This window comes from Vicugna pacos, chromosome 19 (assembly GCF_048564905.1).
Source record: "Vicugna pacos chromosome 19, VicPac4, whole genome shotgun sequence".
In the NCBI taxonomy this organism is placed as follows: Eukaryota; Metazoa; Chordata; class Mammalia; order Artiodactyla; family Camelidae; genus Vicugna; species Vicugna pacos.
The window spans coordinates 43398827-43416305 of record NC_133005.1 but is presented as its reverse complement, the minus strand read 5'-3'; the positions used below and the strand labels follow the sequence as shown (position 1 = coordinate 43416305).

Here is a 17479-nt window from a genome sequence, read left to right as displayed (position 1 = left end):
ACCAAAGAAGACACAAAAGTGACAAATAAGCCCATGAAAAGATGTTCAGTATCATCAGTTACCAGGGAAACGAAAATTCAGACTAATAAGATAGCACTGCACACCTATTAGAATGACTACAAAAGGAGAATGGCCATACCAGGTGCCGGCCAGGATGAGGAGAAACTGAAAGTCTCAGACACTGCTGGTGACATAACATGATACGCCGCCTTGGAAAACAGCTTGGCAGCATCTTTAAAAATGAATTATGCATCTACCATACAATCCAGACATCCCACTCTTAGGAATTTACCCAAGGGAATTTAAATCTTATATCCATACAAAGACTCACATATAAATATTTATAGTAATTTTTACTTATAACAGCCCCAAAATGAAACAAGCCAAATGTCCACCAACAAGTGAATGTATAAACAGACTGGGACACAGCTTTTGTAAAGGGCCACGTGGAAACCTTGGGGATTCTGGCTACGTTCACCACCTTGATGGTGCTGTTGGCTTCACAGGCGTGAGCCTACGTCGAAACTTACTAAATTCTGCATGTTAAATATGCATAATGTTAAACTTCAGTATACATCAACAGACCCTTTAAAAAACACTCAGTGAATTAAGAAAATTAGTAAAAATTTAAAGACAGAACTAAACAAAGTATCTAGATTATCACAGAGAAAGACAAATTTGTTGAAAGCAGAGGTTACTGGACATGAAAGCAAGAGAAATTCTCAGATACGTTGTTTCCATGTTCCAGAAACAGAGGACAGAGACTGGGATAGAGGCAGCATTTGAAGAGTGATGTGGAGAATTTTCTAGGTAGACATCAATCCAGAAATTATAAAAGCCCAGTGGATCCCCACTGGAAAAAATAAAAGTTGCATGTACCTGTATGCGTCAAAGGAAACATATGGAACACCAAAGATTAAAAGAAGATCTTAAAAGCAGCCAGAGATAAGAGACCTTCAGAAGACAGATGGGTGGACGAACAGCTGACTTCTCACCACAGAATGGCAGCCGAACGATGAGGCAGAAATGGCTTGGAAGTGCTGAGAGGAAGTAACTGTCAACCTAAGATGGTACACCCAGCAAAAAATATTTTTCAACAAGGATGAAATAAATGCATTTCCAGATTAATAAAAACTGAGATTTCTCTTCTTTAAATGGAATTCAAAAGGGTGCGCTTCAGAAAGAAGAAAACCACCTCAGAAGGAAGATCTGATACGCCGAAAGGAATGAAGAGGCAGGGTATTTGCGATTCTGTGGGTAAAGAAAAATGAGCGGGCTTGAAAAGACAACAGACTTGGGGAAATGTCTGTGGTCTATACAACAGGCAAGGGATTGTGCAAGTCTGGGAGACATACGGAACCCTGCAAGTTCTGATGGGCAAAACATGAAAACTCTGCTCAGAAGAGACAGTAGTGAGAACACAGGAGCAGGGCAAACTCCCACGGCCGGAGGAACCTGAAGTGACACACCCACTCCAGGGAGTGACTTGGTAATAACTTGTAAAGTTGAAAATGAGATGATCTCCTAACCCAGTAATTCCACCTTTAGGTGTATTTCTTAGAAAACCTCTTATGTTGGCGTAAGGAGGCACATAGAAACACGTTCATTGCAAAATTGGCAAAAAAAAAAAAAAAGTGGAACCAATTTAAATGTCCCTAAATGGGGGGGTGGAAAATAAAACGTGTCATTCTCATTGAATGGAACACTCTACAGCAGTTACTACAAATGAACTGGATCTGTGTGTGACTAGAGCTTCAAAAACACAATATCAAGTTTAAAAATCAAACTGAAGGGGGATAAATGCAGTGTGACATTTACATATATATTTTAAAGACACAAACTAATCCTATGCATTAGTGGATACATTAATTTGTACGATATGAACACATGGATGGAAACCATTTGTGTGCCAAACATATAAAACTACATAATTACCTTTTTGTTTTATTTTGTTTTACATTATATACATATACAATGTAAATATTATATATATATATATATATATATATATAAAATATATGAAGTAATGTTTTGTTTTTTTTAAGGCTCAGAAGCAAATATGATAAAATATTAACATCTGTTAATTCTGGACCATTACCCAGAAATCTGTTACAGATTTTTTAAACTTTCTTGTATTTTTTTAAGAGTGTATTTTTTAAATTGAAGTGTACTTGATTTACAAGGCTGTGTTAGTTTCGGGTATCCAGCAAAGTGATTCAGATACATACATATCCACATACATACACATACTCTTTTTCAGATTTCTTTTCCATTATAGGTAAACTTTCCTGTGTTTTTAAATTTGTTTTCAAAAAAGGAGAAGGGAACAGATACTCTGATGCATGAATTTTACCCTTTTCTGTGAGCTAAGGCCCAGAGGGGAATCTGTTTTACAGTATTTCATTTTCTGTAGCACATTAAGACAACTGAAGTGAAAATGGGAAAGTGAACTTAAAAATAGGCTTCTTTCCTGAGGAGAGAACACACGGGTTGGCAGGCAATAGGTAGGTTTGCTTGCACACACACACACACACACAGGAGCGGGCAGATGGATGTATACATCAATACACGTCACGTATGCAGTCACGCACACAGGGTGGGTGTTTGACCCCTGGGTGGTGGCAGGTTTGCAGAGCATCCTGCAGAGATGTCTCCAGGCCTCTTGGAGCACCAGCCTGGGACCATCAGCTTTGTTTGGGAACGTTTCCCAGACAGCCTCCACGTATGGACACCTGGCACCTCGCAGGTGCACGATGACTGTTTCTTTCAACAGTCAAGTTCAAGTGCTGGGAAGGAAGGAGCTGTAAATGACCACCCCCTCCCACCCAGCTATTCTCCTCCTGACACCTCCGGGACCCTGACTGAAGCCTAGAGATGTTGGCGTGGCAGGTGTCACTTCCTCCACGTCAGTCATGTGTGAGAGGCAGCATGGGAGCAAAGCCATGTGGGAAGCCCTGTGCTCCCAGAGCTGTAAGGGCAGCTGCCCTTTGGTCTGGCTGGAATTCATGCCCCTGCTGTGAGAACTGCACCCAAGTCTCCCTGAGGGGCCATCCCTGCCCACTCCGCACGGTCTGGGTCAGAGCTGCGTGCCCCTGTTACACAGGCAGTTGTCCTTCTTTGGTTCAGGCTACTTAAAGTTGGGCTGGTGCTACAAGAGCCTTGAATAATCTGTGAACTAAAGCACAGGCTGAAAAAATGCTGGGTGTTGGAAAGGACAGGATGCGGTTTGGGGCAGCGTAAAGGGTCGCTCTCCAAGCATGTTGCCTGGACCAACATCCTCAGCATCTCCAGGGAGCAAGTTAGAGACACAGAATCTCAGGCCCTGTCCCAGACCTACTGAATTTGACCCAGCATCGCAAGAAAACTCCAGGAAAAAACCCTAAGCAACTCTGGTGTCTGTTATGTGCTGGGAGCCGCTGTGTGGCACATGGGCCCTGAAGTAAGACTCGCTGGTTCAGATCTGGGTCCCCGACCTCTCTGTGTCTCAGTTTCCTCATGAGGGAAACAAGGAGCCCTTGGACAGTGCCTGGCACACAGCAAGCCTCAGCGATGCCAGTCTGAACATGGGGTCCCTGGCAGAAACGGGGGCAGGGACCTCGTCAGAGGGCCTGCTGTCTCCAGCCACTGAGGGTCTGAGCAGCTGCTGGCGAGCACTAGGAATCTGTGTGTCCTCTGGAAGAGCATGTAGGCTTTGCACCAAATACTGACCACAAAGGGAGAAGGCTGAGCATTCTAGACAGGGGAGAGTGTGGGGGGCCAAACTGTAGAGTGGGGACACAGGAGTGCCTCGGGGATCTGGGTTCAGAGTGTCAAATAGGACATGGGTGAGGGCTGGTACTGCGCAGGGGGATGGGCAGCCATGGGAAAACGGGACTGAAAAGGCTCTCTAAGAGGGGGTGGGTGCTGATTAAAGAACTTGCTTCTTGGGGAGGGTCCAGCTCAGTGGCAGAGCGCATGCTTAGCGTGCACAAGGCCCTGGGTCCAGTCCCAGCACCTCTTCCACAACAAGTAAACCTACCTACCTCCCCTCAAAAAAAAAAAAAACAGCAGATAAGAATTTGCTTTTTAGCTTGTGTGCAACAGGCAACCTGAATGATTTTGAGCAAAGGAACAAGACAGTCAATGACACGACGACAGAGTGGTATTAAAATCCATCTGTCCCCCAATTTGCGGTCGGTAGATTATGTTACGTGCACAGACCACAGAGAAAAGTCTGGAAGGGCATCCACCTAAACGTTAACGGTGATCGTCTCCGCGTGGGGATGTTTTACTGTCTTCTTCCTGCTCAGCTGTATTTTCTAATTTTTCTGCAAAGGACATGCCTCGCTTGCATAATTAAAAAAGCAATAAAAGCTGTAAATAATTAACACGCTCTCTCTTCAGGGCTTACAACTGGATGGCTGCGTTTTTCAACTCAGTCGTTTCAAATATTTGCTGGATTCCTGGCCTTAAAAAAAAAAAAAGGCCCCATTGAAACACACACAGCCAGTGGTGCTGTGCGGGCTGGACGGGTGGGGAGGTAAACTGAGTCCTGGCCCCCAGATCCCAGACAGTACCCTCTCCCAAGCACAGGGATGCCCTTTGAATCCCTTGTGAAGTTTATCCTCGAGGTTTACTGGAATCACAGCTCGTGGTTCCTAAGGCTGTGGGCGCACGTGGAAGTGACTGTGGCGGCGGCGCGCCCTACCTTTTGGAGACGATGCTCAGGGTTCTCTGCCTGCTGCTCCCACGAAGTGTCTTCGCCCTCCTGCGAGGCAGTGCTTTCTTCCATCTTGGCTCGGACACCCGGTCCTGGGATGTCACCGCGGGGACTGCTGGGTCGGAGAGCTGAAAATACCAGGCCTGCTGGCATCATGCTGCTCACAGCCCTCGTGGTGGGAACAACACAGAAGGGGTCTCTCTGCAGACAGGACGCCCATCTGGGGAAACCAGGCATGGGAATGCCGCACTGCCAAATGGGCTGAGCGTTCCTGGCTGGAAACTTCTGGAACCCTGCCTGTGCTGGATGCACAGACCTTTGGAGATGGCTAGAGACCTAGGGCACACTGTGGCCGGCTCCTTCCCCTCCCCCAACTCTGTCTCCCCAGGAACCCCCCCCCCCCGCCCAACGCCTGACTGCCTTTTGGGGGAAGGAGGGCTATGCTGGGCCTTGGTCCCCCCTCTCTCAGGCCCAGTACAATCCTTACTAATCCACCACTACTGGGGGACCTAGAGTTATTCTGGACACAGTTTCATTTCACTTTTTGCCTCTGTTACCAGGAAGCACAGAGTGAAGTTTTATGTCTCGTTATGAAAAACATCTTTTTATGAAAAATATCTCACCCAGAGGCTCGGGTACAATAATTCTTTCCTTTGAAACTTCTTTTTTCAGGGTTTTCTTTTGTTTCATTTTACATTTTTAGCCATTATTCTTCTCTGCCCTGTACGTGGTAGCCCCAAACACCACGGGCGGAGAAGACGTTATAATGGACAACAGATGCTGCAAGGGACGTCTTCCTACTTTCTCTCCATCATTGTAAGTCCTGCCCGCTAAGCGCTCTCCCTCAGCCCCCAGGGCCCTGGTGCGGAGCTGGATGTTACCTTCAACATCTGCGTCTGCCCTCCTCTTCCGGGCCTGGTCCTGGGCCATCCTCCAGACACAGCCTTGCTCACCGGCCGGGCGTCCGGACCCTCCTCTGGGGGGCTGTCACCAGGGAAGTGCAGCGCCAGGTACACGGAAGCATCCTTCTCCTTCTGCTCCATAGGCAGAGGGAGGCTGCGGCTTAAGCAACACCACGTGAGCCGGGGTTCGGCCCTCAATGAGGGGAAAGGGCCCTGGGCCCCGCTGAGCCCCAGAGTCTCTGCCTGGGCACCCACGGCCAGCTGAGGCCGGCGTGGGGCCGAGAGGGCTGAGAGGAAGGAGCTGGGCTGGCGGGAGCAGCATGGACTGAGCCCTGCTGGCCGCTCTGGAGAAGAAGGACTTTCTTCTGCCGAGACACTCTCAGGAGGCCCCCTCAACTCCTTGTTGGGTTCCCAGGGGCTCAGGACGCCCCCAGAGGGGCAGGCTCTTGCCGCAGTGCTGCTCCCGCAGAGTGCTTGGGTGTCGTGGGTCTCACTCCCTCGGGACTCACACACTGGGGTGGGCAGGAAGGAGGCCGCCCTCCTGGGGGCCCCGGCTGCTGGGAGGCCGGTGTCCAGGCCCCCTTTCTCCTCTCCCAGCACCCGCTTTCTCCTGTCCCGTGGCCCGGACCAGCTGGGGTCCTCCCAGAAGCTGTCTGCTCCACCTGGGACCTGGCTTAAAGCTGGGCAGGGAGGCAAGAGGGCCCCCAGCCCTGATCCGACAAAGGATGCCCGTTCCTCCAGGTACCCGCTCCTGCAGAGAGGGTCTGGGCCCTGGTCTGGCTTCTGGGTGATGGGAGGTGGGGGGTGGGTCTCTCCCTGGGGTAATCTGAGGAGGTACTGAGGAAGAAAAGAGGTATCCACTGGAGCAGTGAGGATGCTGGGAGTCCGAGGCTGCATGGCTGCCGGGGAGGGACCCCTGGGGGCTGTAGGACACAGCAGAGAATCCTTGTTCTGTGGCCCCACGTGCCTTAGGGCCCCAGAAGCAACTTCAGGGGAGGCGCTGGAAGCTTCCCCAGGCTCGCCCTGTCGCCCAGCCCTAACCCTCACTGTGCAGTCACCACTTCCAGGCAGCTCTCCTGGCTTCTCCCTGGGATCATTGTCCTGGTTCTGAGCAGGTGGGGAGGTGGGTTGCACAGGACCCCCAGGGGTCTCTCCTCCTGCTCTCAGGGGCTCCTGGCAGCTTAGCTCCTCCACCTTCAGCTTCTTCCTCTCCGAGGGGAGCTTGTCCTCTGTGGGCTGGGGCTCCCCAGAGCTATCGCCGGGCCATCTCGGGACAACGTGAGCCTGCTGACAGGTCTCCTTTGGGCCACTACTACCGTGGGTGCTGCCTTCCAGCTTGGGGTCTGGCAAACCTGGCCTGGAAGCCTCTAGCTCACCTCCTTGTGGGGGACCAAGCTCTGGGGCCAGCTGAGACCCCAGCTCCAGCCCCCTATTTGGAGGAAGCAGAGGGCTCTTGTCGCCCAGACAGGGGGGTTCCCTGCAGCTGAGGGCGTTCACCCCTGGCTGGTCACTGCCTCCCCCTCTGGCCACTGTCTCCCTCTGCTTTGGGGGCTGGGTCACCAAGAAGCCCTCCAGGGCTGGCGGACTTGCCGAAGGTGCTGGCTTGGCCCCCAAAGACGTGTCCCCTGGGACAGGGGTCCTCCTTGCATCCTGGGATGGGGCTGCACCCTTGCTCCCTGCTGCCTCTTCTTGCAGAGGGCGGTCCAGCTCAGCCCCACTGGCCCCTGTCACCTCCCTTGCCTGCTTGCCTCCTTGGTGGCTGCCTTTCATTTTCTGGTAGATTCTCTTGAAAGTCTCGTTCCCGTACACCTGCCACTTCTCCTGGGAGAACATCTTCAGCTTCCTCGGGCTCCGCTTCCTTGCCGCGCCCTGGCCCTTGCTGGCCGCCCCCTCCCCGGCAGCAGTCTTCCCATCCGGGTCCTCTGGGGGGGTCGGCATCTCTCCGGTCGGGGGACCCGGCAAGTCCTCCACCGCAGCCTGTCTGACCAGGGCCCTGGGGTGACCGCTGGGGACATCGGCCGGGCGGGCGGGGGCGGGCCGGGCGCTCAGAGGTTTCTGCCTCCGCAGCCAGGCGTCCTGGGGGTCCGGCGGCTCGGGCCACGTCCTGGTGCCCTCGACGAAGGGCAGCGAGTTGCTCCTGGTGACGGGCACGCACTCCGTGCCGGTGGAGAGCTGAGTGGGGACCGAGTGGAAGAAGAGGGGCCGCGCCTTGTCGGGCGGCGCGAAGGTGGAGCGCGCGGCGCCCAGGGCGGCGGGCCTCCTCCGGCCGGGCTCGGGCGGCCGCAGGTCGAAGTGGAACGAGTCCTTGTAGGTGTAGGGCATGGGCAGGTCGATGCTGCCCTGCTTGGACAGGACCGTCTTGCGGGGCCGCACGTTGTCCAGCTGGGGGTCGTCCACCACGGCCTGGTTGTGCGAGATGAGCCGGGCGATGCGCTCCTCCAGCCGCCTCTTCTCCAGCTCCAGGCCGGCCGGCCGCCCCCCGCGCCCGGGCCCCGGGCCGCCCTCGCCCTCGGACTCGGCGCTGTGCTCCGACAGGCTGTGCAGGGGGCTGCCGGCGGCCGGCGGCTGCTCGGCGCTGTCCGAGCGGGACAGGTAGCCCGAGTCGGTGCTCTCGCACTTCCTCAGCCGGCCCTCGGCGGCCCTGGCCTCGGCGGGCTTCTCGGCGGCGCTCGGCCCGCCGGCCGGCGGGGACCTCTGCTCCGGCAGCTTCCGCCTCGGCTGCGCGCCGGCCGGCGGGAGCCCGGGCGCCGCGTCCAGAGGGGCCTCTCGGACGTCGAACGCGGACCCCGGGCCGGGAACGGCTTCGGACCTCACGTCTAGACTCTTGGCAACCGGGGACCCATGTGCAGTGGGCGCCGGGCAGAGCCCAGCCGCTTGGGCGCCCAGAGAACGCGGTCTCTGTGACCGTCCGCCAGCGGCTCCTGCGGGCTCTCCAGCCTTGTCCCCTTCCTCCGGGAGGCTGCTCCCACCGCCCTCGGACTCCGAGGACAGCCGAGAGTTGTTGAGGTGCGTCTGGGTCCGTCTGTGCTTGTACAGGTTGCTCTGGGTCTTAAAGGCGATGCCGCAGGTGGCGCACGGGAAGGGCCTCTCTCCTGTGTGGGAGCGGATGTGCTTCTCCAAGACGCTGGGCTTCAGGCAGTCCCGGCCACAGTGTGGACACAGGTACTTGCCTGCGTTCCGCACCTTGCTTGGGCTGCTCAGCGTGGGCCCCAGGCCTGGAGACAGGACGGGCAGAGGCCCCACTATGTTCACCGTGAGCGTTGGGGCGGCTGGCTTCCCCACCTGGGTGGGGCCAGGCCCTTCGGGCTGCAGCATGGGGCTGAGGATGAAGGGCATGCTGCCTCCTTCCAGGCTGCCCGTCAGGAGTGGGGCGCGTGGCTGGAGGCCCCCTGGAGGCACTGTGTGGTACAGTGGGATGGGCAGGGCCTTCAGAAACACGGTGGGGGCCAGGCTCTGCTCTGGTGGCAGGATGACAGGACCCAGGGTCAGGTGAGGCGAGGCCTGCCCACCTGGGGCCCCTGGGGGACCAGAAGCTGGAGCTGGCTGGTCCCTGGCAGGCGAGGCAGCACAGGTGAGGTCTGGCACCTCCATCCCACATCATCTGGGTGGCCTGGGATGCCGGGCAACCTGCGGGCAACAACCAGACTTTACTGTGGGTACCTCTCTTCTCTCTTTGCACAGTAAACACTTCCCTACTCCCCATCTGGCATTTTATCACTTCCACTGAAGCCACAACCATCCCCAAGGAAAATACCCTTATCCCCACATAAGGAAAGGGGAAACTGAGGCTCAGAGAGTGAAAGCGACCTGTCGTACAGCTGATACACGGGTCTGTATGAATCTTGTCTCTTATTTAATATGCCAGAGGGAACTCGTGATTCTTGCCCTATACACAGGTCCATGGCAGGCTTGTCACTGTTGTCCCCCGACACCTAGCACAGTGCCCTGTGCAGAGGAGATGCTCAGAAAATGTGCTGACTTCATGAAAAGGAAAACCTGTGTAGCTCAGCAAGGTCCTCAAAGTCCATAGTGATTCCATGTACTGATTGAGTCCCTTTCCTCACTTGGGACTCGGTTTCTAGATCTGTAAAATGGGCAGAGAATCAGCACCTCCCTAGGACCCTTTCCATGACCCTTTCCACTCTGGAGTTCTGAGTCTGCTGCTGGATAAGGACAGTAAGGAATAAAACTGACCTGAGGGGAGGCTTACTAGATTTAGCAAATGAAAGTACAGGACTCCCAGCTAACTTTGAACTTCAGATAAACGATGCCCAATTCTTTAATATCATTTTGTCCCAGTTCTTGCATGGGTCTTGCATATACTAAGAAGTACATGTTATTTACCTGAAATCAAAATGTAACTGAACACCCTATATTTTATCTGGCCACCCCAGCGGGAAAAAGAGCACATCTTCAGCCTCAGGATCAGGCTTGGGTCTCTGCTTAAAGATGGGGCTTCCAAAGCCCCTCCAGACCTGGCTGGGATCCAGGTGGTTCCCTCCCAGCCAGGGTGAAGAGCTGGACAAATGAGAGGCAAGGGAGCAAGAGAGACCCAGCAAGCTCTTCCAGCCATGGAAAGGAAAGCCCGATGCAATGGGAAAATGTCAGACAGGCCCACGGCTGCACTTTGGGGGTCTCCGGATGCTTCCCTAGGCACTCATCCCTCAGGAGCCCCATAAACACACGTTAGCCACTCCCTAGCTTAGCTCCTCAAGAAAAACAAATCCAAATTCCAGCCTCAGCCGCAAGGTTGCTCAGGGAGAAATAGTGGCAGCTCACACTGGCTAAAAGAGCTGACTGCTAAATCTTCAGACATTTTGCAAGCCAGTTGTTACACATGGCCATAATTAAAAGTTAAATTATATAAACTTTCAAGTCAATAAAGCCATATTAAAAACAAAGTTCCTACAACTGGATATTCACATGCAAAAGGAGGAAAGTGAACCCCCTACCTCACACCACAGACAAAAACTGACTCAAAACTGATCAAAGACCAAAATGTAAGCGCTAAAACTACAAAACTCTTAGACAGAAACATAGGAGTGAATTTTCATGACCCTAGATCTGGCAATGAATTCTGAGATATGACACCAAAAGCACAAGCAATTCAGCAAAAAAGATAAATTGGACTCCTTCAAAATTAAAAACTTTTGTACATCAAAGGACACTATCAAGAAAGTAAAAGGACAACTCACAGAATGGGAGAAAATATTTGCAAATCACATACGTGATCCATCCAGAATATATAAGGAATCCTTTCAACTCCGTAACAAAAAGGCAAGCAACTTAATTTAAAAATGAGCAAAGGACTTGAATAGACATTTCTGCAAGGAAGATACAGAAATGGCTAAAAGCACATGTAAGGATGTTCCATATCACTAGTCATTTCAAAATCCAAATCAAAACCACAGTGAAATATGACTTCACATCAACTAATGGGGCTGTAGTAGTAGTAGTAGTAATAATAATAATAATAATAAACTGAAACAAACAAGCGTTGGTGAGGATGTGGAGAAATTTTCACCCCTAAACACTGCCAGTGAGAATGGAACATTATACAGCCACCGTGGAGAATGTTTCAGCAGTTCCTCAAAAAGTTAAACAGAACAATCGTACGACCCAGAAATTCCACTTCTAGGAATAGATCCAAAAGAACTGAGAAAAAGGTGTCCAAACACTTGTACCTAAATGTTGGTAACAGCGCAATTCAAAACAGCTAAAAAGTGGAAACAACCCAAACGTCCACCAGCTGATGAGCGGGTAAACAAAATACAATCTATTTGTACAATGGGGTATTATTTGACCATAAAAAGGAAGGAAGCACTAACACAGCTACAACATAGGCAGAGCTTAGAACAGGATGTTAAGTGAAAGACGCCAGTCTCAAAAGGCCACATCGTATGATTCCATTTCTATATATTTATATATTTAATATATATAAACCCAGAATAGGCAAATTCATAGATACAAAAAACAGATTAGAGTGGTTGCCAGGGACGGAGAGAGAGAGAGAGAGAGAGAGAGGGAGGGAGAGAGAGAGAGAGAGGAGTGGCAGCCTAGCTGGGTGCAGGAATCCCTCTGGGGTGATGAAAATGTCCTGGATCTAGATGGAGGTTGTAGTTGTACAAGGTTATGAATGCACTAAATGCCACTGGATCATAGAGTTAAAGTGGTGACTTTCATGTTATGTGAATTTTACCCCCACAGACAAAAGGAACTAAATATTCAAAGCTCACCATTTACTTTATTACATCTTAACCTGATCAGCACTGGAGGTTTCTCACGAGGATTGCATCAGGATGCTAGCGATACTATGTAACCGTGTGGCACTCCACATCTCCACCTCTTTCCAGCCACACGTTCAGGAATGTCATGTTCATAGCCTGGGGTTGGCTGCACTGGGAGTATTTATACTACAGAAACTGGCAAATGCTACACCCAGCCCTTTATTCTTTTGTATCCCGAGACTATCTCTCCCGCTCTCTGTGCCTCCTAAACCTCACATTACAGATCTCACAGCACCGTGCCACCAGCCTCCAAAAATCTGAGATCTTTTCATTTTTTTAAGGAAAGATTTAAGGACAGAACTCGTTAGAGATTAGTCGGTGCTTCTAGAATTCCTAGGCACCGATGAGGATGGAAGACAAGGCTTTCCTCAAGGTGCCTTTCTACTTCCTGCTTTCTACTAGCTGAGGCATTTCGAGGTGCTTCCCAGGTGAACCGCCTTCCTGGCCCTGCTTCCCCCGCTTGCTGGTGGACGCCCCTGAGACCCGGCTCCCGGCCGCTTGGGCAGAGTTACTGAGAGGATCAGATGAAGCAACGTGTGTGAAAACACCGAGGGTGGCGTCAGGCACAGAGGAAGTGCTCATCTGAGTTTCCAGTGATATGCCAAAATATTTTGAACGGGCGAATCCTCCCCACCCCACCTTTCCTCCTACCCCTTGTCTCTTTCCCATCAGTCAGCGCACCAGGTCCCGTTCAGCACCTCTGGGAAGGGCTGCCGTCTCAGGTGCGGTTCCCAAGGAAAGGAGGTTATGACGAGGATTCTGTTTGGGAGGTGATTTCAGGCAAGCCTTGCGGAGGAGTGGGAATGCTGGGGCAAAGGAAGCTATCAAGAGTGTGTCATCCAGCAAGTCCACACCCAGGGCAGCTGGAACTTCATTCAGCCGGGGAACGAGAGACCATACAGAACACGTTATCCACCCAGGGGCTGACGGAGCAGGGCGGTGTGGGCGCGCACGGCTGGCCAAGGGGAGGCACCCGGCAGGCTCTGCAGTCCCAGAAAGGCTCGCGCCTGGCAAGGCTGCCTGCAACTCGTTCCCAAATGGTAAGTGCGAAGCTGACGCAACACTGTAAACCAACTATACTTGAATTTAAAAAGAAAAGAAGCAAAGTGGTAAGTGCAGAGGGGGATAGATGAGCAGGGCTTCCATGGGTGTTGCCATGGTAGAAACAGAGTAAAGACTTCTGAACTCCCAAAGCCCAGACCCGGAGGAGACTCTGAAGAGGGTGAGCCGGTTTTCCCCACCCTTGGGCATGACAGTCCCCAGCTGGGAGCAGGTGGCAGGGAAGAGGGTCAGGAGGGAGGTGATGAGACCCTCCGACTCTGGCTTCAGCAGGGAGTCGGGTGGAGAGGTGATCTAGGACCCATTTCCCAGGGCCCTCAGGGGAGCACAGAGCAACAACAGCCACAGCATGTGTCCAAGCAGGGGGGCCGGAGGAAGCCCCCCGGGTTCCACACCCAGCACTGTGCAGCCCGGGATGAACCCCAGGGCAGCCAGGAGGGGGCTAGGAGTGACCGGGAAAAAGGGTCAGACCGAGGACGGTGTGCTACACGAGGGTGAATCAGCAGGCGGCCTGCTTGGGGAGCAGGGGGCTGAGCATCACCTGTCCCCCCAGATCAGCCCATCCTCAGGGGAGAGAGAAAAGCAGCCCAGAACCGACTGCCTCGGGGTGGGAGGAACAGGCTTCAAAATAGAAATTCCAGAAAAAGAGCGCTCCATTTCTGACACACCTGCCACGATTATTATTTTGCTCTCTCTGCAGCATGTTCCGTGATCACAGCAGCGTTGACGCTGTTAGTAGCAGTCGATCGCCGCCAGCGAGGTAGCAAGCCCACAACGCCTTCCTCCGGGAGGTGACACTCTCCCCAGGGAACCTCACAGGACCGCCGCTGATGCTTCTCCCTCTGAACCGAGGAGGGGCACGTCCTACATCCTCGCTGGGCCGAGGGGGAAAGCGAGGGCAGGTGCGTCGGAGAAGGCTCTGGGAGGACCACCTGCTCAGCTAGACTCATTGCCAAGTTCTCCCCCACTCTTGTCACCAGCCCGAGGGTCCACCCTGCGGAGAGCTCGCCGGACCCCTCGCTTCCTCCATCTGCCGCGTGTGCCACTCCCCACCCCCGTCCTGAACGCCCCCCACAAACTGTTCTTCAGTGCGAGTGTGCGGCCCCACGGGGAGGTGAGCAGAGCAGTGGGAGGAACCCGAGGGAAAGAATCAATTCTTTCCAAAGCCCCTTTTCTTCAAAACAACCCACAAGGGGTCTTGGGCAAAAAAAAAAAAAAGAGAGAGAGAGAGAGAGAGCGGGAACGTGGGAATGCCACAAATAGGTTTTAAAAATTCGTGTTTTGGGCCCTGAGAGAGAAGGCTATAGAGAAATGGATTAAACATGCTCAGCAGATGGAACTTCCCAGAAAGAACGTGGGTGCTGCGACTGTTGTTTCAGTTCAAGTTTCCCAAACTTCCATCCATCCCGCGTGCCCGGCACCCGCTGCGCTGCAGGTGGGGCCCCTTGCTTCCTCCCCATCCCTGGGAACCTGAAGTACCATCACTGAAAAAGGAAACCGAGTGCATCAGAACATGAGTGTACTTCGCGCCACTGAGCTGCACACTTAAAACTAGTTACAATAATCAATTTTTTGTTAATGTATATTTTACAACTTTTAAAAGGTAAAAAAAAAAAAAGGTGGGGGAGGTAGAGGGGAATGATATCATTACCCCATAAGCCGAAAGCTTATTTTCTTACAAAAACCTGCAGACCGAAGTTTATGCAGCTTTACTCATAATTGCTAAAACTTCGAAGCAACCAAGATGTCCTTCAGGAGGTGGATGAATAAATAAACCTTGGTGCCTCCAGACAGTGGAATATTATTCAGCATTAAAAAGAAATGAGCTATCAAGCCATGAAAAGACAAGGAGGAAACTTAAATGCATGTTACTAAGTGAAGGAAGCCAATCTGAAAAGGCTACATACCGTATGATTCCAACTACCAGACATTCTGGAAAAGGCAAAACCATGAAGACAGTAAAAAGATCAGTGGTTTCCCGGGGGAAGGAGGGAGGAATAGATGGTGCACAGAAGATTTTTAGGGCAGTGAAACTATCTGACATAATGTTGTGGCATCGGGTACAGGTCAGTATGCATTTGTCTAAACCCACAGAACGTACAACTCTGAGTGACCCTATGGACTTCAGTTAGTAATAATGTATCAATATTGGCTCATCAGTTAGAACAAAAGTGCCACGCTCAGAGAAGGGAGCCCTCCTACGCTGTCGGTAGGAATGTAAATTGGTGCAACCACAATGGAAAACAGTATGGAGGTTCCTCAGAAAACTACAAATAGAGCTACCCTATGATCCAGCAATCCCACTTCTGGGCATATATCCATAAAAGACAAAAACTGTAATTTGAAAAGATACAAGCACCCCAATGGTCATAGAAGCAGTATTTACAATAGCCAAGACATGGAAACAACCTAAATGTCCACTGAGAGATGACTGGATAAGGAAGACGTGAGATAGATAGATAGATAGATACACACACACACAATGAAATACTACTCAGCCATAAAAATAGAATAGAATAATGTCATTTGCAGTAACATGGATGGACCTGGAGATCATCATTTTAAGTGAAGTAAGCTAGAAAGAGAAAGAAAGATACCACATGATACCACTCATATGTGGAATCTAGAAAAAGAAAGAAAAGGTACAATGAACTCATCCACAAAACAGAAGCAGACTTGCAGACATAGTAAACAATCTTACGGCTACAAGGGAAAAGGGGTGGAAAAGGGTAAATCTGGGAGTTTGAGATTTACAAGTGATAACCACTATAAATAAAAATAGATTAAAAAAAACAAATTTCTTCTTATAGCACAGAGAACTATATTCAGTATCTTGTAATAACCTTTAATGAAAAAGAACATGAAAAGGAATATACGTGTGTGTGTGTATATATATATACACACACATGATGCTGTACACCAGAAATTGACACATTTTAACTGACTGTACTTCAATTAAAAATAATAATAATAATAAAATAAAAGAGTGGGGAAAAAGGATGCTTGGAATCTCAGGAAGGATAAAGAACAGTAGAAAGAGCAAAAGTAGAGGTGAATACAGTGTTTCCTTTTGAATTTTCTAAATGAGGTTTGACGGTAGAAACAAAAACACTCATGTGTTGAGAAGAAATCATTGCGACAATAGTAAAAGCGAGAAGGTAAGGGAGGAGGAGTCTCCACAGCTCGCTCCCCTGGTAAAGAAGCAACGCCAGTAACTGTGAGGAGTTGCAACTCTGTGATGCGCTGCCTGGAGCAACATCACCGACACAAGGACATCTGATGGAGCCTGTCTGAACCACAGACGTGATCACCCCGCAGCCATAGAGCCTCAGGCTGGAGAGAAGGCATCTGCAGCCTTCTTGACAGCGAAGCTCCAGCCCTGCACAGCCCAAGCAAGCCCATCTGTGGCTGGGGGTCCACACAGACCGGCCGCTCCCTCTGCCAGCCCCACTTCCCTGCCTGCAGCCCGTGAGTTCTGATGGCCTCTGTCCTCGCGGGTGTCTGGACAGTGTGCACCCACAACTCCTGCTGCCCGTTGCCGGCTTTCTGCCTGCACTCCGCAGGGTTGCCTGCCTACTGTTGGCTCAGCAATGACAGACGAGCTCCATTCTGGCCAAACCAGCCGACGTCTCTGCTCTTTCCGGGACTAAACCACAACTTCTCCATTGGAGTCTGAACCCCGTCCAAGAGTGCCCTTTCTTGGGTACTCTCTCTCTCAATCTTAGGGTACCACATAGAGATTTCTTATATCTTATAGTTACTCTTTCATTACAGTTCATCATTCTTATCTTAAACTTCCCCAGTGTAACCTACTATGTGATTCCTATCTCCTGATTAGATACAAACACTACAGAATAGGTACTGAGAGTGGTCCCAAGACATAGATCCCTAAAGAGGGGGTCTGGGGATTGATTTGGTCACTCCCTTGGACTTGAGCGTGATGCTGAGATCCTTGCCAATGAGAGATACGATGCTGCAACCCATGATGGGCCGTGGCATCACAATTAATCAGCTGTCACCTGTGGTTGATTGTGATAAAGTGCCGATGGGCGACGTGCCGTGGGAACTCGAACATCTTCTGCTCTGGCCCCATGGCAGTAACGATGAAGGCAAGGGATGTGGTGCAAGAGGAATCTTTTTTGAGTGCCCTTGAGCGCTTGCAGAGAGAACCACAAGCTCAGGTCAGTAACTCCCACGTCAAGTCACGGTCTGAGAATCAGACTGCATCCACGGCAGCCCTAAAAAAGTTTCTTATTTCTTGTAGCCACAGGGCTGACATGGCTGAAAACCAAACACAAAATTTAATGGTGCAGGTTGCTGCATTTAAATGGCAGTTGAATTCAAAGTCTCACCAAGTTTCTCAGGTGAAAATTAGGGCATTAACTGGGTAAGAAGGAGATCCTGAAACCTGGCCTAAGGATGTCTTATTGGACCTGGAGAAACTGACAGCGTTGACCTCTGAGTCATTCTGAGCCCCTCTGACCAGTAGCAGGAGCTTGTCCTCCAGTATCCAAGACCAGTCTTCCTCAGCT

General features: G+C 51.2%; 1 protein-coding gene across 1 annotated transcript in view; it reads right to left on the bottom strand.

The window, feature by feature from the left end:
* ZNF831 (zinc finger protein 831) overlaps window positions 1-17479 on the bottom strand; it is a 79773-nt gene that overhangs the window by 55016 nt on the left and 7278 nt on the right. Inside the window, exons 2-3 of the mRNA XM_031687659.2 lie at window positions 5581-9228; window positions 4688-4827 (exon numbers count right to left, since the gene is read on the bottom strand). Coding sequence (XP_031543519.2) covers window positions 4688-4827; window positions 5581-9192 — 3752 coding nt within the window. The 5' untranslated portion in view covers window positions 9193-9228. The remainder of the gene's footprint in view (window positions 1-4687; window positions 4828-5580; window positions 9229-17479) is intronic.